Genomic DNA, 23,685 nt, shown 5'->3' on the forward strand with positions numbered 1-23,685 from the left:
AAGCAGAGAAATTATTGACTTTGTGTGTGTGTGTGCGTGTGTGTGTGTGTGTGTGTGTGTGCGCGCGTGTATCTAGGGGCAAGGCTCCTGAAGAATGTAGGCAATTCCCCATCCCTTTCTGCATCCAATTCCTTTAAATCGTGTTCTATCCTTGGCTCATTAGAAATGTAGCTGACAAAGAATTTTATACCAAATATGTTCGATTAAAACATACATGCAGTATTTGACACATTTTGATATTTGCTTTCTTTTGCGACTTTAAGTTTGTAATCAATCATAGAATAGTATTCGTTTAACATCACTTTTTTAAGTTTCAGACTTCATTTTTCTTTAAAAGCCCAGTTGCAACCACCAAATACCTGACTCAGCTCACAACTAGAGACAGAGCATCAAATTTCCCAGCCCACTTAATTTGAAAGCCTGCCAAGATAGGTGAAAGACCTTATAAATATGTAAAGCAGGAAGTTCAAATTACAGTCAAGTAAATCTCTAGTGATTGATGTTCTTTCTAAAACAATTAAAACAAAACAAAACAAAAAACTAACAAAAAGCAGATTTCTAAGACCCCCTTACCAAACGTTGCAACCGAGTTCAGACTGGACAATGTACTTTTAGTACTGTATTTATTTTGGATTTTTACCACTTCCTGGAGGCCAGGAGGAGGCACAGTGGGAGGATCCAAAAAAACTCAGTACCACAGCCATTTTGTTTGTAAGGCAGAGTGGTAGAATTGTCAGCCAGTAAAGGTTTTTGAAACGTAATTTTTACGGAGAAAAAAAATGTTCATTGTTTTTATTTTAGCCACAAAATTCATTATTTTTATTTTTATTCTCTGAACAAACGCTAGTTACTATGTCTAACAAATTTTGTTTTTTTAAGGAATTAAAGCTCTCCGAGCCAAAGGAGTCGTGAATTTGTGCAAGCATGACTGGCTTCTCTAGGTACCTTAATGATATCAAATCAAAGATGTTTTGAAGGAAATAGTTTTTAAATGGCCATATTTGTATCCAAATTATATACCGACATTTGTGAAGTGATAAACAATTCGCTTAAGAAAAGCATTATGTTCCGTAAAATCCCACATACAAGAAACGAGAGTGTTCCTTAAGATGTTAAAACGGCATTTTCCTGAGCTAACGAGCAGTCGTGGGTGCTATTGTTTTGCAGTGTCACTTAATAGCGAGCTTAGACTTTTGTCATTTGGATGGCTGTGCTTTTAAAAGCCCAGTGTAAAATGGCACACACACTGCATTTTTTTCCGAGCTGCAGGAGGCGGGGGGAGCGGGGGATAGTGCAGACTGTAGGGACACTGCCCTCCTAGCCAATCAGAGCACGTCTGCTTGCCATCGCAAAGTTGTTAACCCCAGAGTCTTCTGGCTGCCGCTGCCTCCTCTGCTTTTAATCTTCCGTAGATATTTCTCCGATTTTTCCCAGACGCCCACAGATCCTGGGGGAAGCCACCCCATTCAGCTACCGATCATGGAAGAAAGTATTACTTTTTATTTACCAAAAATTGTAAAGATGTTTCAAGATCCATATGCTGCCTGGAGGCTGTTGTTTCTAGGGACACAAGTATCCAGCCTATATTGTTACAATTATTTTTCAAGAACTGGCTTCTTCTTTGCCTACGCTAATGGTAAGTTTGTAATTTTAAACATTTATGTCATTAAATATTTGAATGAGCCACCAGATAAAAAGGATTTTCATTGTGTTTCTTACAAAACCAATCTTTGTATCTTTCTTTAGCTTTGATCTGCACATTCCACCTAATCTTGTCTAGTTAATCTTTACCAAAAGAAAAAAAATAGTTTTTTTATTAAAGCTAAATATTCATAATATAAATTATACTTTAATTACTGTGAACTACGGAGGACCTCAGCTATTTCAAGATGGACTTGTTTTGTGCCAGCAATGTTGGATATGCCAAATATGTGCATATCCTCTTTATAAAAATTATATATTACCTAATGTGTCCAGGACTAAATTGTCAGCTGGTGAACTATGGCTGTAGTTTTGAAAAATTTTTTTAAGGCCTATTGTGGTTTTCTTGATGGATCACTCAGAAACTACAGAAAAGCTGCCCTTGGTATAATGAAGGTGGAGATTGACATAACTGGGTTTATATTAAGTTATGGCTGTTACTAAATAGTGGATCTTTTATTTGCTGATCAGATCTGAACTTGTATTCTATGATGTTAATTCTCTGAGGCTCTTCATTAGATAATCTTTGCAGATCTATCTTGTATTTCTCCAAAAAGGTACATTTGGGAGACATTTTGTAATTTTTGGCATTTTTCTAATTTTTTTTTCTTTTTGCACACGGTGGGAGATCTTTTTTGTTTTGCATTGATCTGTGTTGGTGGCGCTGTAGTGCTCCTCAACAATCTATGTCAGTTTTACTAAAGAAAAAAGGAGGAAAAAGAAGAGGTGGGGCAAGATTTGATCTATTCTCTTATTCCTTTATTTCCTTAAAGAAAGTTTAATTTGGTCAGAGGAAATTATTTAGTTGTATGATTTAAATGCTTTCTGTGAACTGTGAACTGTGGTTGAGAGCAGACATGTCGTCACAGCCAGTCCGGGGAGCATCAGGGACAAGCATGCAGTTTGCAGTTGTGTTTTATCTGATATGATTATATCAGAATTCTTCAGTGATAAAGCTGTTGGTTTACCCTCTTTCCTCAGTAACATTTTGCATTTTCCTTATATTACAATATTATACATTTTAATGTCTTTTCAGTTTAACAAAACGTTGAGTTTTAGTTCACTGAACATTGTAAAAGTTGAATTTCATTTTGAACCTAGGGATTTCTTAAATTACTATTCTAAGTTTTTCCTGGGAATTTACTAGTAGTTCGACATGTGATATTGCCTACATTGTTATTTGTTTTATTCCGAAATTATACTTCAATTGAATTAGTGTGTATCCTTACTTTAAAAAGAGCAAATATTTTTGGAATAAAATAATTTTTTAAGAATATGTATACAACTGCTTTTAACATTTAAAATATTGGTATCACATATCTGAATTCAGGATAAATCTTTTTCTTCTTTGTTCTTATTGAGTTATCTGATTAGAGAATATGGGATTTAGGCCCAAAGCCTCACAAGAACAAAAATGTATATTATGATATGACATGGGTTTCACTGGTCTCTGTGAACATTTTAGTTGTTTATAAAGATAGTAAGTATATTCTTCGTTCAAAAAGAAAGTGGGAGGAATCAGTAGTTATACCTAAAAACATATTATTTTGCCAAATAAAATAAAAACAACTGGAATAGTATCATAGACCACCTTTCCATACGTTTGAACAGATTATTTCTTGAGAGAGTAAAAATTTCTGTGAGCTTCTAAGTTTTTTATTCACTTCAAAATATAAAAATGCTAGTTCATTAATCATTTAAAATTCTGAAGAAAAAGACTGTGTGAAAGTGACTAGGAATAGTATTTCTGATTTTTGTGTCCCTATAATTTACCCGTTTAGGATCCTTTCCTTGAACTTCAAAAATAATTATATATTATGCCCACATCTTATTTATACTATGCTATAAAATTTGAAAATATTCACTGTAACATTTTATCTCTTTGTAAAATTTAAATGCCCCCATCAAGACTAGTTATGACATTATAGATTATTTATAGAATGAAATACTGCAGGTATACGTATATTATCTAACCCTCTGGTTATGATGGAGAGTTTAGTTCTCTAAAGTTGATCTACTGAATAAAATATACCCACCAATATGTTTATTGCTAGAATATTCTGTAATTCAGCTGGTGATATTTTAAATTTTAATTCATGGAAACTAAAGCTGTTTATATAATTTAGCCCCCTTTTAAAAACAAACTGATGCCATGAAGTCCATATGTAGCTATGCAATGCTCTTTGTTCTCCTACATCATTGACTATTACATCATTGATTATGAAGTAACCATTATAGTTCAATCTTCACTTTAAAATATCATCTGTGGATATTTATATTAAAGATATACTTCCATCCATGACTCTTACATCACTATGTAAGTAAAGAGGTTTAAATTTATGAAGAAAAAAAATTCATTATTTTATATTATTCTCCATTTTTAAATTCACCTTGTGCTTCATTTTAGCTCTTGATTCTGTGGATAGTCTTTTTTTTAACTGGCAACATTTTTGTAGGCATTTGGCTCATGAGTTTGGTGTGATTATGATTAGAACTATTATCGTAAACAATGTTTTCACAAAAATCTTTATTTATTAAATGTTGCATATAGATTTGACTTCCACAGTAACAGTTGCTAGATCATGAACAATAAAGAATTCTTTTTTTAAATCTTGAAACGTCATTTTAATGAACAATTACACACTTGTTTCTTTCTTAAACACAATTTAATCAAAGATCTTAGCAAGTAGCAAAGTTGACTATATTAAAATATATTATTTTTTCACCCTGCCCATCCCTCTGATAGAGGGAGGGGTCAATGAGTAGTGAGATGGCCAAAAAACAGGTTGTAGAGAGAAGAAATAAATGATACCAAAGGCATGGAGAATCTGTAAGTCAAATTCTAAATAATAAAAAATGAACTTGAAATTATAGAGCTTGATCAATACCAGAAATAAACTGAGAATTTTATTAAGACAATCCAATGAGAAAACATAATTTCCTAATTTATTAATTGGTGTTCATTAGTGTTGCTAAAGACTGAGAAAATTTTCAGGTTAGCCAAACCAATTAGGAAAAATGAGCTAACAAAAGGAAGAAACATTTATAGGGACATTAAGATGACCTAACATAAAATGCTGAAAATATTAGCCAGGACCAATTTCACATACCTTGGAATGAACTTTTTTAGAAGAAGGAAAAATAGCTAAAAATTTTCCCCTCTGAAAACCAAGTTCAATACAGACCTGAAATTGTATATGTTTCTAATTCTACTCATTGCTCTTGCATATTTACCTCTGCCATTTTTTGACATATTATTACTTTCCATGAGACTATTCAGATTACTGTACTTACTCAGCATGGTTTTGCAAAGGAAGAGAAGGGGGAAATAATAGACAAAGTCAGTATTTGTGTTATGATTTTTTTTCTTTGAAAAGTAGTCTCGAATGAAGAATCTAAAGGGAAAGTAAAGCAAAGATAATGATTTCTTTATGAAAAAGATTAAAGTGGTGTACTTTATGCTTGATTTGTTCAACATTCATTTTTATTTGGAGGTTGGTTTGTTCTATATTTTCTTCCAATCTATTATGTGCTATTATGCTAAGACACTAGGAGACAATAATAAGAAAAAGAGGCAAGGATCCCTCATGGAGTTTATAATCCAATATGATTCAAATTTCTAAGGATACTTTAAATCTAAGATCTTAGATGTGGGAGGTTCCCATATGGTGATAAAGGTCAAATAAGATCTCTGGAGTAAATTTTTTTTTTAATTTAAATCTGTTTATATAGGATTTAACAAGTGTCCTTCTACTGAAGGACCAATATTTGGATACTAAATATTCACACATTGAGGGGAAAGTAGCCCTCAGATTCTGGATATGACCCAAAAAGATGCTACATAAATAGTTGGTTACCTAATGCAAATTATTATTGCAAAATGAGAAATAAAACATTAACTTATTTGCTTGAGAAGAGAGATGGAGAGGATCATCCTGGTAGATGGAATTTGCAGCATGTCCTTCTGAGGTCCATTTAATGAAAACTTTTTTCAAATGTGGTAGAGGCTCCTTTTGTACTAGAGCCAATTAATCCATGCTAACTAAGATGTATTATGCCATTTAGTTTGCTTTCATACTAATATAGAATGCTACTGATAGTGGCATTAAAAAAAAAAACTGATCATTTCAACCTAATTAGTAACCAGGAGGCAAGCCAGATCTAAGTTGGGTTCAATAGCTCAACAGCATTATCAAGTTCTTTCGTAGGTTTTGTTTTTTTACTTTGCAGTAATGTTAGTCATGTCTTTCCTCATAGTCACAAGATGGTTGCTGTAGCCCCAAGTATCATATCCTGATATTACAATTTCCAAAGGGGGAAGAATTTCTCTTATACATCTCTTTATAAGTGAAGAAATTCTTTCCAGAAGCACACAGCACACTGCTTCTTATAGCTCACTGGCCAGTTTGTAGGACATAGTCATACCTATCCAGCAAGGAGATTGAAATTACTATGATTGCTTGGGCTAGTGAAGAGCTCTTGAAAGGGTGAACACCTGCTGAGTATCCAATGCTCAATATGGTCAGCTTCTATTTGCTTTGTATAAAATTTAACTGCTTTCTATAAACATTCTTGAGTGGTAAAACATGAATATCTGTTTTCACGAAGACCAGACTGGTCACAGATGTAGCTAATTTTTTTAAAAAACACTAAAAACAAACACTTAATTAGAGCTTACTATGATCCAGCCTCTAGGCTAAAAACGCTACTTTTATGATCTCCTTCAATCCTCACACAAACTTTGGAAATAGAACAATTATTACACCCATTTTATAGATGAGGAAACCGAGGCCTAGAGAGTTTTGGCCCAGTTACATAGTAAATAAAAAGCTGAGATTTAGCCCAGGTTGCAAAGTAAATGAAAAAGCCGGAGTTTGAACCTGGGGAGTCTGAAATCAAAGCTTGTTTACTTACCTACTCTTCTATATAATCACATTAGATATTTACAAATTTATGGTGTATAAATGACATATTTTAAATGTTATTTAAAATATATGTGATATGTGCGATATCACTGTTTCAAAGAATCTTCTAGCGAATTATTTTATAAATCTAATAACCTTTTCATAAAATGAGCAATTGCCCACCTAATTTATATATATCTGAATGTTTATATGTTGAATTTGCTAAAGGCACATTTGTACTGCATCTTACCTCTTCAGGAATACCTCATGAAATTCTTTTAGAAGTTGAATTTTTATAGGGAGAATAAAGATCAAAGATCGGGAAGTCTGTGAGGCTTTACTGAAGTGGGTAAATTCATAATTCACAATGCTAGGTCCAAATATTGGCTTATATATCACAACTTACAAGGTCAATTTTATGTACAAAATGTTTCCATCGTTACCAACTTCAGGATGTATGGAAGTTTTCAACTCTGGGATATTTTGGGGGGATTCAATGTACTCTAGGTCAGGGGTCCCCAACCCCTGAGGTACAGACCAGTACTAGTCCTTGACCTGTTAGGAACTGGGCCACACATCAGGAGGTGAGCGGTGCAAGGGTGGGGGTAACAGCGAGCAAAGCTTCATCTGTATTTGCAGCCACTCCCTAGCGCTAGCATCACTGCCTCAGCTCCACTTTAGATCATCGGGGATTAGATTCTCATAGGAGCACCGGTCCCTGGTGCCAAAAAGGTTGGGGACTGCTGCTCTGGATCAGTGAGTGGGTCTCAAACTTTCTAAAACACGAATTTCTGGTCCCTACACCTAGGATTCCTGGTTTGGTTGGTCTAGGATAGGGCCTGAGAAGTTGCATTTCTAGCAAGCTCCAAGATGATGCTGATGATGCTGGCACTGCTGGTCCAGAGACCCCTTTTTGAGACACTTCTCTACAGAACCAGAAGGTACTTGCCATGATAAATATTTTGACTTTTCAATATGCCAAACTTTAAGGGATATCACTTAACATTTGGCAAATATAGTAATAAATACATATCACGACATTACGTAGTGTGGTCAGGATAGCCTCGCTGGAAAGCGGAGAGTTCAGCAATGATTTGAAGGAAGACTCTTATGCCTCAGCATGAATATCACATCTGAGATTTATTTGCCAACAACTCATGTATGTGTGTTATTTTTAACCTTAAAAAAAAAAACAGCAATTCGTAACATAAATAATTTTTAAAAGCAGGTAAAAATAGAACTTAGTTGCACTCAGTAGCAAGTTACACCTAAAAAGATTTCTGTATCTGTGGCATTTTGCTGGCTTTTCTCAAGATTTTTCCCACCAACCGCTAATGCCCCGCATTCATTAACATGACATGGTTTCGATGAGACTGAGAAAGAAAGGCTGCCATGCCAATGACCTATATTTAGCTCTGAAACTCAGGCTGCTGCCCCAATCCACTGGACTCTCTCCATCCTCCAAGACAGAGGTCAGAACCTCCAGTTGAAAAACACTATAATGTGCTGACGAGCAAACAGAACCTTTTCCAAGAGTTTAATTGCTTCACTGCTTTGAGACTTAAGAAATTTTTAGACCTGAAGGACTTTGCTCATTTTTCATTAAAGTACAAAGTCCAAGGAACAGATTGCCAACACAAATGAGTGAAAAACAATCAGCAAATTCAATGTCCCTAACATTTCCAGAAGCCAGTATGAGCTTTGAGCCATCCCTTCATATCACCGGAATCCTTGTTAGAGAAGTTAGTATGAAGTACCCTGAGGCAAGAGTAGTAAATTTAGGCTGATTTGGTCTAGTATCAAAAGGAGTCACTCAGCATCTATATAATGATGGATTCAGATCATTTAAAACGGCCTAAAACTGCCAGAACTGTGTTGTCCAATACAGTAGTCACTAGCCACATGTAGCTATGTAAACTTACATTTAAATTTGAATTAATTAAAATTAATAATTTAGTAGCTACTCCTGGCTAATGGCTACCATGGTAGACAAAAAAAATTATAGAACATTTTTGTCTTAGTCTGATATAACAGAATATTATAGACTGGGTGGCTTATAAACAACAGAAATTTATTTCTCAGTTATGGAGGCTGAAAAGTCCAAGATCAAGGAGCCAGTGGATTCGGTGTCTGGTGAAAGTCCATTTCCTGGTTCATAAATGGCCATTTTCTCAATGTGTCCTCACATGGGGGAAGGGGAGAGAAAGCTCTCTGGGTGTCTTTTATAAGGGCACTGATCCCATTCATGAGGGTTCCACCTTCAGGACCTAATCACCTCCCAAAGGTGCCACCTCTGCATATCATTACATTTGGGGTTAAGATTTCAATATATGAATTGGGGAGGGGTACATAAACATTTAATCCATGGTAATTTCATAATTGCAGAAAGTTCTACTGGACAGCGCTGATCCTGCAGACCACGATAGGCTCACACTGCTGCACCAGGGGTTCTTGACTCTGCCTAAACTTAAAATCACCCAGAAATAAAATGGCTGCACCCCATCCCAGGGATTCTAGTTGGTCTGTGATGGGATCTGGGCATAAATCTTTTTCAAAACCTGTCCATGAGATTCTAATACGCAGCTGGGGTTAAGAATTGCTAAGTTACGCTGTTGACGTAAGACACGAAGCCTAAAATTTGAGAGATCGGTAGATTAGAATTGCTATTTCTCATCTAAATCTTTCAAAAGCTACAATCCACCTCCTAGGATGCAAGGAAGGTTTCAAACTAAAATAAAGATAACTGAACTGACCAATCAAGTTCTATATGATGAAGCATTAAGTTGGCTACTCAATGAACCCCAGCTTTAGCTGGAAGAGGCCAGCCTAATAGCTACTCTTAAATTATGTTACATTATGTCCTCAAGAGTGAGTCTTGTATATTGACAGACTATTCTAAAGTTAACTTGAGTTTTTTTTTAATTAATATGAAATTTACTAAAGTTACATATCCAAAGGCAGTTCTTATGTTTTTAAATTTAGTTTACAAGTTTTATCATATTTATGAATCTTGCAATTTTAGAAATGATGGTTCTTTAAAGTTTGGTCTCATCTATAACACTATAAATTTAACTTCTAAATACAGTGATTCTTAAGTTCTCTTTAATGTTTCAACATTACGTATAACTTAGGAATCCTACTCAAAAGTCTAATAGGCTCATCTTGTACAGCATTGGGCCAAATGTTCTTAAAGAAAACAATTACCTGCACTAAAAAATATTTCTGAAGTTAATAGATGCATATCTTTGAGGATAACAGTATATATATCCTACCAAACAATTTCAGGTGTTGCCTCTCCAAGTGAATTTTTTTTAGGTCTACTTTCTCAGTTTATTGAGATTTCTTGATGAGCAGAGATTTTGGTTGGAACATAACTAGACCCTTGTCTGAGATGTTGATGTGGCCTGCTGAGCCTTATTTATATTCACTGTATCCAGAGAGAGAGAGAGAGAGAGAGACAGAGAGAGAGAGAGAGAGAGAAGGGGGAGGGAGAGGGGGATTGAATGGCATTCTCAAAGCTCACTTGCCTAAAATATTGAGTTATATCTTTCCTTTTTTCAAGCCAGGTTAGAATTTGATCCCCACACAAGTGGCTACATCAATTGACAGATATTTGGATTTTTTTATTTTTTAATGCTCTAGAATATATTACTGTCCTTTATATAAAAATCTAGAGACCTCCAAACTTGGCAGAATCCTACATTCCTTCACATTTCATCTTGTAGAATAGTCAACTTTTTTTATTTTAGAACAATCAACTCTTGCAGACATTAACAGATACTCAGTTAACACAGAATCTCTCTTATGGCTTTGTCTGACTGTGTGGTCACAATTTCCAACTTTATTCTATAGACAAGTTTTTTTTAATTTCCAGAATAGCTGACTAGAGGCCTCTCCATACACATTTCTATTGAAGTCAGCACGAGATACTTTAAGTACATAACTTTGACAGACCTGTTTGAGTTCCTAGCCCTGCCCTTTATTACATGTACAACGTGGGGCCAATTACTTATCTGTCCAGACCCTCTGTTTCCTCTTATATAAAACAAGGTAATTTAACCTACCTCATTTAGCCGGTGTGAGACCGTAATAAGTTAGTGCATTTAAAGCACCTAGAATAATGCCTGATATATCATAAGCACTCAGAATAAGCTTTAAGTTCAGGTTGATATCAGGGATCAAAATAGGACTTTCACAGTGTGATAGGAGTTTTTAAAAATCACCCCATTCATGTGTATGGATATTGCAGTACTAGAGAGGCTCTCATTGCCCTCTCCAGGTACTCTATTGAAAGTCAACAAGTCAAATAGCTTTTCCAAGAAGTAAGTAAGATGCCTTTGTTATCTGCTCTTCACTTATTAAATAAATCTTCATTGAGCTTCTACTACATAAAACAACAACAACATTAATGCTGAGCCTTAAAGGATTAAAAAGAAAACGGAAGAAGAGAATCATTTGGAAATTGAGATAAACTTCGAAGGTGATTTTTACCCAAGAACTGAAAGATGGGAAAGCTTTCAACATGTAGAAATTGAGAGAAGACATTCCAGGTAAAGAGAGCAGTGTGAGCATAAGCAAGGAGGAGAGAAAACACATGGTATTTGAGAATAGCAACTAGAAGTCCAGTGTGGGTAAAAAGTAAGCTATAACATGAGGGTTCAGGGCCTGGGAGAGACCCATGACAGTATTTTGGAACAAGCACAGGCAGCACCTGGAATCCCAAGTTAGGGACTATCTGGATGTCAGTCATTGGCCACAGAATATAAACCCAGATGCTTGTAACTGGCCAGAAAATGCTGATGGGATAAGTAGGAGGAAACTACCTCTTTTTTATAGTAATCTGCTTACCCATTAGCCTGGTAGAGGAAAACTTCAATGTTCTGAATCTCTGGCCAAGTAAGTTTTGAAGGGGAGAGAGAGTAAAGAGAAGCAGAAGAGATTGAAAGTTTGGAACAATTTTTAGTAAATGTGAATACTGGGCAGCAGGGGGCAGCATGAGAGCACCTAAAAGTTGAAAAATGCATAAAGAATTTGCTTCAGTAATATTCCTTGACAATTATGAGTTTATAAGGCTACTTATATTATTAAGAACTTAGGATTCTTTTTCTTAAAAAGGATAGAAATTAAAAGAGAAAAGAAGAGAAATACCAGACTGATTAAATGGCAGAATGACATTGCCATTTGAGAGCATAGAGATAAACAGTTGTCTATGTATTCCTTTTAAATGAGTAGGAACTTAGAGTTCATATAAATTTGAAAACGTATAAATTTCCATTGGAAAACACACCTTTATTTAACTCCTTAATATTGTGCATTTTTAAAAGTATGCTCATTCAGCTATACAGTATTAAAGGAACCACTAGAAAAAGTGGGAAAACCCTTGAAAATAAAGCATTAGTTAAATAATGAATAAAAATTTTAATATACATTCTATTTTACATACCAAATATATGAAATTTTAAATTTGTTTTTTAAGTCTATGAAGTCTTTAGACTTAAATGAAATTTTTTTCTTTATATCTAAAACTCAAGACTATCTACACTAAATTCCATTATATTTTTTTCTGGTGAAATTCACCTCTTACTAATCTTTTTAAAAGTTTAGATGGTAATTGATGAGCATAAAATTGGAAGTTTCCATGCAGATTTTTTTTTAGCTCTGGAATTCACCATTGTGAACTCTATATTACACTCACCAGAAATTCCTCTCTCTCTCTCTCTCTCTCTCTCTCTCTCTCTCTCTCGTGTGTGAAGACAATGATATCATACTGCTTCAAACACTGCACACTTAAGGAGAAACTTTCCCTGTCATTGTCCCTTCCTGAGTCTTTCAATGTCCGTGATACATATTTAGGAAGCTGTGGTCTCTGCGTAGGTTATCTTTCATGTGCTGGTTTTCATTCTCTCATTTCACCTTATTTATTATGTTAACAATACTTTATACTAGTCACTTTAAATGATGACAAAAATTGATGGCTGACTATTCCATGATTGTCGAATATCGATTTCCAACTTCATTAAGAAAAATCTGAATGATGAGTAAATTTTTGGTTTAAGATCATTTACTTGAAAATTAGTTCTTGAAATATCATGAAAAGAAGTGAAAATAAACTACTTTGTAAAGATATCAAATTATTTCAAATGTTACCTTTCACACTAGGATTACCAATATATACACAGGACATACTCTGTTTGTTTTTACAGAAACTAAGTTCACTAAGAACAATAACATCTTTTTCTTTTATATCTTCCATGATTTATAATACAATGTTTGTACAGAGGTGGGGCCCAATAAATGAAACATTAAGAAACTTATTAAAGTATATGAAACATAATCTAGTCTTTTGATGTAATATTTAAATGTATTCTTCATACTTTCTTTATACCTTTCAAATTGTTGAACTGGTTAAATTGTTACTATCATCATTGTTGTTGCTGTTTGGTATTTTTCTCAGTGCCTGGACAATACCATTGTGTTAATTATTTTCTTAACTTATTACATAGAAATTTCCTGTGTTCTTCCAGTAAAATATCACATTAATTGTAGATCTTTTATTACTAGACTTCATTATTTCGATTGTTTCTGCTTCAGCTTTTATTTTGAAGTTTGTTTCTTTTCATATTAATTCCAAATCTATATTTTCCAGTCTTAATAACATAGATGTAATTACATGGACTTGTCAGATCACATTTCACCACACTATGACAAATATAGTCAGGAAATACCTAAAGGCATAGTTTCTATAGAAATCATATATCTCTAATTATCTTTTCTTAACTTTTACATTTAAGGAATCTCATATATCCCTGTTTTTTTCTAACAACTATAGAAAAGGGTAAATAATCATAAAATTTGAGAGTTGGAAGAGTTGGGAGGGATCATCAAGTCTTAGTTCTTCTTTTCAAAGTTGAGACTGAGACCCAGGGAGATTAAGATCAAGATCATACAGCGAGTTGGTGGCAGAACCAGGACCGGAACCTACAGCTTTTAAAATAAAATGCTCATAAATAACTGTCTTATACAGGTGAGATAGCACAGCATGAATTATTTTTTAAGTCACTCATTTATAAAAATATAAAATGGTTTTAAGAGCTTTCTGCTTTTTAAAAATAGCCTTAACCATATACACCCTCCCCTCCCCTCCTCCCCCCTGCCCATGATGGAGTCAATACCATTGTAAAATTAGACCCTTTTCTCTATACTTAAAATTGTTTTGCTTTTTATTCCCATTGAGAATTAAGAGAATTTAAGAAAGACAATTATACAGAATATAGTTCAAAATTAATCCTGGAGAACTATTATTTTTCAAGTAAACCATGAAAGTTTTGTTATGTAAAAAAGCACAGATTATGGAACAATCCAAGAAAATGAATGCAAACAGAGTTTTGATAAGATGGAAGAAGGGCAACTAGATACTGGAGAGACACAAAACAGCATCCTCTATAAGCCTGATATTAAAAAGTGTATGTGTACATATGTGTAACCACAAGCATTTTTTGTTCATGGAAGGAGAAAAGATGGGATTTAAAAAATTATTCAAAAAAGAACACTTTTTGATTCAGATAGCATTTCTTTTTAAGGTTTGGATTTTAAGTGCTTTGTCCTAGGGAAAGAAAGACTGAACAGCTAGTGCAAACTCTGTTTGGCATTTATGTTAAAATTAAGGCAATGAGAACCTGGATCAGCCTACTTGGGGGCAACCATCTTTCCACTGTACAATGGAAACTATTTTTTAATATTCCTTTTTAAAAATGCTCAGCAATGAGAGTCCAGTCAAATGGCAGGATAGATAAACACTGTTTGCCTCCTCCCATGACCACATTAAAATTACATCTAAATTACAGAACAGTCAGCCTGGAGAACTATCTGAAGACTAGCTGAATAAAAGTCCTATATTGAAGACTATAAAGAAGAAGCCACATCAAGGCTGGTAGGAGGGGAAAAGACACAAAACAAGCTGGCCCCACACCCAGTTGTGGCAGTTAAGAACGTGGAGAGAGATCTCAGCTGCAGAGCTCTCCTTAGAGGAGTGAGAGGTCCCAGATGCACACAGGGCTCCCCACCAGAGCATGCATGCCAAGAAGAGGTGCCTCCACAATGTCTGGCTGTGAAAAACAGAGAAGATTCTGACTGTCCAGGTGAGACAGAAGCCTGTTGGAAACTCAGACATCCTCTTAAAGGGCCCACACACAAACTCTCGTTACCAGCCACTCACCCTGGGCTCTGGCAGATGGACAGATGGCAGCTCAGGAGGTGCCAGAGACATACAGGGAGAGGCTGAGTTGTGTGGTGGCTTCAGGGTGAGGGATGAAGGGACAGTCTCTGTGTTGAGCCCTCCTCCCATGCAGTCTGCAAAATGGCACCATCTTTCCTGTGTTGAGCCCTCCCCACCACATGGTGAAATCTGAATTTGCATTGGCCTGGTGAATCCACATTCCCAGTGACCCCGCCTCATCTAACTCGTGCACTGCAGGAGGCGCTATCAGCAGCAAGCAGGCAGCCAGTCCCCCCTCCCCTCGCACACTGCAAAAGGCTCTTTTAGCAGTAAACAGCACACCTTGGGCTCACAGGCCACGGCAGGCACTTTTGACAGCAGGCAGCCAGCCCCAGCCAGCTCTGTAGTCTTTCTCAGGGGTCTGTGGGCCCCAGACAGGCAGCAGCTGGCCTCGGTGTGTTCTGAGCCTTTTGCTGAGTGGCCCCAGGCTCAGTACTGACACCAAACCTGAATGTGTATTAACCTGGTGAACACCACTTGGCCCACTCAAGTGACTCCCTGAGACCCTGCCTCACCCAACTTGTGTACAACCCAAGGCTCTTTCAGTGGCTGAGCTTTATGGACAGCCAGAAGGTGGCGGCAGGGCTTAGAAAGCCCTGGGCCTTTTGCTGAGCTACCTCAGGACCAGTACAGATGACGTTCAGCCTCGATTTTCGCATGGCCTCTCCTATATACCACCAGGCCCAGCACAGACAGTGAACAACTGAGGATTGCTTTCTAGCTGCTACCAGGTAGCCTGAGGCTGGTCATAAGCAGCAGCTGAACTTGATCTGCACAGGAGCTTCTCCCAAGAAGTTCCAGAACCGACATACCCAGAGGCCAACTTCAGGCCAGAACAGAGCACCACCTAATTAGTCCCCACAAGTGGCACACCCAACCGGTGGTCTCATTAGGCACCAGAGCCGACTGGGACAAACCCTGCTTGCTTCATGGAGTAAGCCCTGAACAGCAGCTCAAATGCTGTGGGAATGGCCAATTCTCACAGCCAGTCAGCCAGAGGGTCAGTCCCACTCACTGATGTGCCAACAGCAATCAAGGCTCACTACAACAGGAGGGTACACATAACCCCACAAGGGACAGACCTGGAGCGCCTGGCTCAGGTGATCAGGGAGACTGCACCACTGGGCCCTACAGGGTACCTGCTACATAAGGCCACCCAGCCAAGACTGGGAGACATAGCGATTTACATAATACAGAAAAGTACAGAGAGGCAGCCAAAATGAGAAAACAAAGAAACATCCCAAATGAAAGAACAGGACAAAACTTCAGAAAAAGAAATAAAAGAAATGGAGGCAAGCAACATACCAGATACAGAATTCAAAACACTGATCATAAGGATGCTCAAGAAACTTAGAACTTCAACAAAGAGATAGTGAGCATTTAAAAAAAATAAAAAAGACATAGAAACCATAAAAAAGAACCAGTCAGAATTGGAGAATACAATAACTGAAATGAAGAATACACTAGAAAGAATCAACAGATTAGGCGAAAAAGAAGATTTAATCAGTGGTTTGGAAGACAAGGTAGCAAAAAAACACCCAATTGGAACAGTGAAAAGAAAAAAGAATTTTAAAAAATGAAAATGGTTTAAGAGACCTCTGGGACAGTATCAAGTATAACAATGTTCACATCATAGAGATACCAGAAGAAGGGAGAGTCATGATTCGAGGCATATTTGAAGAAGTAATGATGGAAAACTTCCCCAACATAGCAAAGGAGATAGACATACCAAGTCTAGGAAGCACAGAGTCCTAAACAACATGCACCCAAAAAGGCCCATACCAAGATACATCATAAGTAAAATGCCCAAGGTTAAAGACAAAGAGAGAATACTAAAAGCAGGAAGAGAAAGGCAGCTAGTTACTTACAAATGAGCTACCAGAAGACTGTCAGGTGATTTCTCAACAGAAACTGGAGGACAGAAGTGATTGGCATGAAATATTCAAAGTGATGGAAAGTAAGGACCTACAACCAAGACTGCTCTACCCAGCAAGGCTGTCATTTAAATTCAAGGTGAAATATACAGTGTCTCAGACAAGAAAAAGCTAAAGGAGTTATGACCATTAACCCAGTTTTCCAACAAATGTTAAAGGGGACGTTTTTAAGGAAGAAAAAGGGAAGAACATAAGTAATAAGAAGGCAATAACTATGTACCTATCAATAATCACTTTAAGTGTACATGGATTAAATGCTCTAATCAAAAGACATAGGGTAGCTTAATGGATAAGAAAACAAGACCCATATATATGTCATCTATAAGAAACCCACTTCAGATCAAAAGATACACACAGACTGAAAGTAAAGAGATGGAAGAAGATATTTCATGCAAAGAAAACAAAACAAAACAAAAAACTAGGGTAGCAATACTTACTTCAGACAAAATAGACTTTAAAACAATGACTATACTAGACAAAGAAGGGCATTACATAATGAAAAAAGGAGCAATACATCAAGAGGACATAACCCTAGTAAATATATATGCACCCAATATAGAAACACCTACATATACAAAGCAATTATTGACTGACATAAAGGGAGAAATTGACAGTACTACAGGTAGGGAACTTTAACATCCCATTGACATCAATGGACAGATCACCATACAGAAAATAAACAAGGAGACAGCAGCCTTAAATGACACATTAGACCAAGTGGATTTAATTGATATTTTTAGAGCATCTTATACCAAATCAGTAGAACATACATTCTTTTCAAATGCATATGGACCATTTTCCAAGATAGACCACATGTTAGGCCACAAAACAAGTCTCAATAAATTTGGGAAGACCAAAATCATATTAAGCATCTTCTCTGACCACACTGGTATGAAACTAGAAATCAATTACAAGAACAAAATGAAAAAAACATGAACACATGAAGGATAAACATGCTGCTAAACAGTGAAGGGTTAACAATAAGATCAAGGGAGAAATCAAAAGATACCTTGAGACAAATGAAAATGACAACACAATGACCCAAAATCTATGGGATACAAGAAAAGCAGTCCTAAGCAGGAAATTCATAGCAAACAGGCCTATCTCAAGAAACAAGAAATCTCAAGTATATAATTAACCTTACACCTGAAGGAACTAGAAAAAGAACAGCAAACAAAGCTCAAAGTGAGGAGAGGAAAAGAAATAATAGAGAACAAAGTGGGGGGAAATAGTTTAAAAAAAATACAAAAGGTCAATGAAACTACAAGCAGATTCTTTGAAATAATAAACAAAATTGATAAATCTTTAACTAGACTCATCAAGGGGCGGGCGGAAGGACCCAAATAAATAAAATCAGAAATGAAAGAGAAGTGACAACTGACACCACAGAAATACAAAGGATTACAAGGAAATAATATAAACAATTACATCCCAACAAATTGGACAATCCGAAATGGATAAATTTTTAGAAACATACCATCTTCCAAGACTGAATCCAGAAAAAAAAAAACTGGAAATCTAAACAGACAAACTCCTACCAATGAAATCAAATCAGTAATCAAAAAACTACCAACAAACAAAAGTGCTGGACTGAATGGTTTCACAGGTGAATTTTAGCAAACATTCAAAGAATTAACACCAATCCTTCTCAAACTATTCCAAAAAACTCAATGGGAGGAAAGGTTCCCAAACTTATCTATAAGGCCACTATTACCCTGATTCCAAAACTATACAGAAACATTGCACCAAAACAAACAAACAAACAAACAACAAAATTATATATATATATATATATATATATATATATATATATATATATCCCTGATATCCCTGATGAACATAGAAGCAAATATCCTTAACAAAATGTTAGCAAACTAAATTCAACAAGACATTAAAAAGATCATAAACTATGATCAAGTGGGATTTTTTCCTGGGATGCAAGGTTGGTCAATATCTGCAAATCAGTTAATGTGATACATGACACAAACAAAATAAAAATAAAAGATAAAAGTTATATGAAAAAGCATTTGCAAAATTTAACGTCCATTTATGATTAAAAAAAAAAAAAAAAAAAAAAACCTCTTAGCACAATGGGACTAGAGGGAACTTACCTAAGCAATAATAAAGGCCACATATGACAAACCCATAGTTAACATAACATACTCAACGGTGAAAAGCTAAAAGTATTTTCTTTAATATTAGGAACAAGACAAAGATGTCCACTTTCACCACTTTTATTCAACATTATATTGGAAGTCCTAGGCACAGCAATCAGACAAAAAAAAAAAAAAAAAGGCATCCAAACTGGAAAAGAAGTAAAACTGTCATTATTTGCAGATGATGTGATACTATAAAGAGAGAACCCTAAAGATTCCACCCAAAAACTATTAGAATGGATTAATGAAATCCGTAAAGTAGCAGTACATAAATTAATATTCAGAAATTGGTTGCATTCTCATACACCAATAATGAACTATCAGAAAGAGAAATTAAGAAAACCCCATTGACAATTGTATATATTAAAAAACAAAACAAAACAAAACAAAACAAAACAAAAACCTAGGAACAAATCTAGCCATAGAGGTAAAAGATCTGTACTCAGAAAATTATAAGGCATTGAAGAAAGAAAATGAAGATACAAATAAATGGAAGCATATACTGTGCTCATGGGTAGGAAGAATCAACATCATTAAAATGGCCATACTACTCAAAGCAATCTATAGTTTCAATGCAATCCCTATCAAAATACCAATAGGATTTTCCACAGAACTAAACAATCCTAAAATTTATATGGAAGCACAAAAGACCCCAAATAGCCTAAGCAATCTTGAGAAGAAGAAAGTTGGAGGTATCATGCTATACTACAAGGTTATAGTAATCAAAACATGATACTGACATAAAAACAGACATATGAGTTAATAGAACAGAATAGAGAGCCCAGAAATAAACCCATGCTTAATATGGTCAATTAATCTAAGACAAAGGAGGCAAGACTATACAATATGGTAAAGACAGAATAGTCAATAAATAGTGTTGGGGAAAACTGGACAGATACATGTAAAAAATGAAACTAGATCACCGTCTTACACCATATATAAAAATAAACTCAAAGTGGATCAAACACTTAAATGTAAAACCCAAAGCCATAAAATTCCTGGAAGAAAACACAGGCAGTAAACTCTCTGACATTGCTCTTAGTAACATTTTTGTGTGTGATGTATCTCCTTTTGCAAAGGAAACAAAAGAAAAAATAATGGAACTACATCAAACTAAAAAGACTTTGCACAGTAAAGGAAACTATCGACAAAATGAAAACAATGTATGGATTGGAAGAAGATATTCACCAATGATAAATCTGAAAAGGGGTTAATATCCAAAATTTATTTAAAAACTAATGCAACTCAACACTAAAACAAACAAACCAAAAAAAAAAAAAAAAAAAGCAGCCAATTAAATGATGGGCAGAGGACCTGAATAGACATTTCTCCAAAGAGACATACGGATGGCCAACATCACTAATCATCAGAGAAATGCAAATTAAAACCACAATTATTGATGATAGCCATTCTCACACTTGTCAGAATGGCTATCATCAATAATTATTATCAACAAACAGCAAATGTTGGTGAGAATGTGGAGTAAAGGAAGCCCTCTTGCATTTTTGGTGGGATTGCAAATTGGTGCAGCCACTATGGAAAACAATGTGGAGTTTCCTCAAAAATTAAAAATAAAACTACCATATCTAACTCTGGGTGGTGAACACACAATGCAACTTTCTGTTGAATGATACACTTGAAACATTTGATTTTGTTAGTCAGCATAACCCCAATAATTTTTAATTAAAATAAAAAAGAACTACCAGGTGACCCAGCAATTCTACTTCTGGGTATTTATCCAAAGAAATCTGAAACACTAATTCAAAAAGATATATGCACCCTTGTGTTCATTGCAGCATTATTTCCAATAGCTAAGGTATGGAAGCAGCCTGTGTCCATCAATAAATGACTAGATAAAAAAAAAGTGGTACATATATACGGTGGAATATTACCCAGTCATTAAAAAAAAAAAAATGAAATCTTACAATTTGCAATAACTTGGACGGACCTAGAAGGTACATTTGGGATGACATGGATATATCTAGAAGGTATTATGCTAAGTGAAATAAGTCAGACAGAGAAAGACAAATACCATATGATCTCATTTATATGTGGACTCTAAAGAACAAAACAAAACAAATAAATTCATAAATACACAAAACAAACTGATGGTTGCCAGATGGAAGGGAGGTTGAGGGGCTTGGTGAGAAAGGCAAAAGGATTAAAAAGTACAAATTGGTAGTAACAAAATAGTTACAGAGTTGTAAAATATAGCATAGAGAATATAGTCAATTATATTGAAATAACTATAGTGCCACGTGGTACTAGACTAACGGGAGGATCACTTCATAAATTGTATAAGTGTCTAACCATTATACTATATACCTGAAACTAAAATGTAAAACAGTATTTAATGTCATCTGTAATTGAAACAGAAAAATAAAGAAAAAGGCTCAGCTCTTTTTGTGAAGTAATATCTAATACTTGTTGAATTCTTACTATAATGACAGGCAATGAAGCTATCTGGTAAGATTTCGTAGGGATTAAATGAAAATGCACGTAAAACTCCCAGCCTAAAGTAAGATCTCAGTAAATTTGGTTATGTGGATTATTTATTCCAAACAATACTTGGAGGTATGCATTATCTCAATGTTTTCAGGGAGGAAGCTGAAGCTCAAAGAAGTTAACATTTTACTTAAGTTTACAGAGCTAGGAAAGAGCAGAGTTGAGATTTGCACCCAAATTGTGTCTGGCTCTGGAGCTAGCACTTTTAGCCACTATATCACATCTTTTACAGTTTGTTTTCTTAAAGCTCCTTCCTATCACCTACTAGAAACCTTGAATGCTGCTCTTAAAATGGGGCAAAATTGTGAGTAAAGAAATTTCAGAAAAAACAACATTTTTATTGATTTTTCTGTTCTAAATAGGGTGATAAGAATTTTGAGAAAGTTATATTAAAATAATAAAGTTTTATAATTGTAAAAATATAGTGCAGGTACATTCCTTATCTCTAAATAATTTAAACTTATCATAGGCTTCCTAAATTTTTATATTGTGCTAGACATTCTCTATAGACTAATTCAGAAAAGGTATATAGCAAGATAAAAGAGGTAAAAAATAAATAAAATAGGTGAATTTTGATGTTGTCTTAAAGATTTCCTATTTAAGGAAATGTCCAAAGGACCCTAGTCTAGGAATCAAATCTTCCGTGACCAACTGTATGCTTTGAACAGGACACAGATTTTCTGTTCCGGTGGGATATTTTGGGGAGTGAATGTGTATGCCCTTCCTAACTACAATGAAATTGAAATAAAATAATGTATTCTTGCATTTGTATAGCACTTTAAAATTATCAAAGATTTTTTCACTGTATTATCTCATTTGTTTTCCACAATGGCCTAAGAGGGAGAACAAGTATTCTTTTGACCAAGCATATGAGATACTTAAGACTCAGAAATTAAATAATTTCTAGAGTCATGCTGCTGGTAATGGTAGATACTAGATTAGAATCCAGATCTTCGCACATGGAAGCCAGTATTCCTTCCCATCCATAATGTTGTGTCTCACTGCACTAATGTTGCTACTTTGAATATAAGATGTTACTTTTCATTTGACTGTTTTTACACAAAGCACTCACCCTGAGAGAAACAGTAGTAACCTGTGCAGCAGGGACCAGGTTTGGAGATTGAGCAGTCACTGGGCAACCATCTGATTAATCATTTGGTGATGGGGAGAGGGAAGGGGAAGTGCAGCAGTGCTCTTTGTAGATTTACACATTAGAAGAATACAAAACTGCCAAATAGAAACAAAGTAAAAACATTCCAGAAGATGAGATGAATATGATATTTTACGTGTGTGTGTGTGTGTGTGTGTGTGTGTGTGTGATCTTGTCAATCATTGGTTTAGTTTTGTTTCCTCGGCTATGAATTTCAAAGCCTTTGTAATCAATGCTATGTTTTATATTGTACATAATAATAAATCTCAGAAAAGTAAAAAGTCAATAGAATAGAATAAAAATATCCGTAAAAAATAGCTCATGTTTGTTGAGCTTCATTTTCATGTCAGCTCAATGCTAACCTCTGCATTAATGATTCCATTGAATCCATATAACAACCTAGATGATAGATTCTATTATGATTCCTATTTTACAGATGAAGAAACTATAATTCCAAGAGCTTAACTTAGAGTAAAGACCTCTGAACCCAAGTTTAACATATTTTTAGTTAGATACACTTTTGGAAAGAAATACTGCTAAACATTTTAGTTAATTTGATATTAAATACCAAATACATTGCCGAAGTATAGCAATCTGCTCATTTCTAGTGGCTGTTAGAATTCTATCCAGTTTTATATCCAGATGTCTTTTTTTGCTCTGTTTTTAACAGGATGAACATCTTAAGAAGTGGTAATATAGTAATTTACATTTTAAAGATATTTTATCTTTTCAAAATTCATGTCAGACTTTTAAAGCAATTAAACGGATAACTTGTTCAGAAAAATTTCAATTTCCTTGGATTGCCTAGATTAGAATTTCCCAAAGTGTGCTTTTATAGAACTAATGGTAATAGTTGATAGTACTTGGTAAGGGGTTGCATGGTATATAAATCTGGAAAATACCATGCTGAGTGTTGGTAAATAGGTTTCTTACTTCAGTACTCGTCTAAGCCTACACATTGTGACTCGATATGTTTTACATAGAAAACTATAATGTTAGTATTTCCCTGGCTTATTGGCTTTTTATGTAACTCATTTCAGAATGTAACCTCTAGATTAGT

At 35.1% G+C, this 23,685-nt stretch overlaps 1 protein-coding gene across 2 annotated transcripts in view; it reads left to right on the top strand.

Annotated features, from left to right (window-relative positions):
• The first annotated feature begins 1,343 nt into the window (after positions 1-1,343).
• Positions 1,344-23,685, top strand: part of EPC1 (enhancer of polycomb homolog 1) — an 89,739-nt gene continuing 67,397 nt past the window's right edge. Inside the window, exon 1 of one of the 2 annotated variants that reach the window (XM_016160104.2) lies at positions 1,344-1,636. In XM_016160104.2, coding sequence (XP_016015590.1) covers positions 1,634-1,636 — 3 coding nt within the window. In that variant the 5' untranslated portion in view covers positions 1,344-1,633. The remainder of the gene's footprint in view (positions 1,637-23,685) is intronic. The other variant, XM_016160105.2, reaches the window with a different exon arrangement.

Source organism: Rousettus aegyptiacus, unplaced genomic scaffold (genome assembly GCF_014176215.1).
Source record: "Rousettus aegyptiacus isolate mRouAeg1 unplaced genomic scaffold, mRouAeg1.p scaffold_m13_p_10, whole genome shotgun sequence".
NCBI lineage: Eukaryota > Metazoa > Chordata > Mammalia > Chiroptera > Pteropodidae > Rousettus > Rousettus aegyptiacus.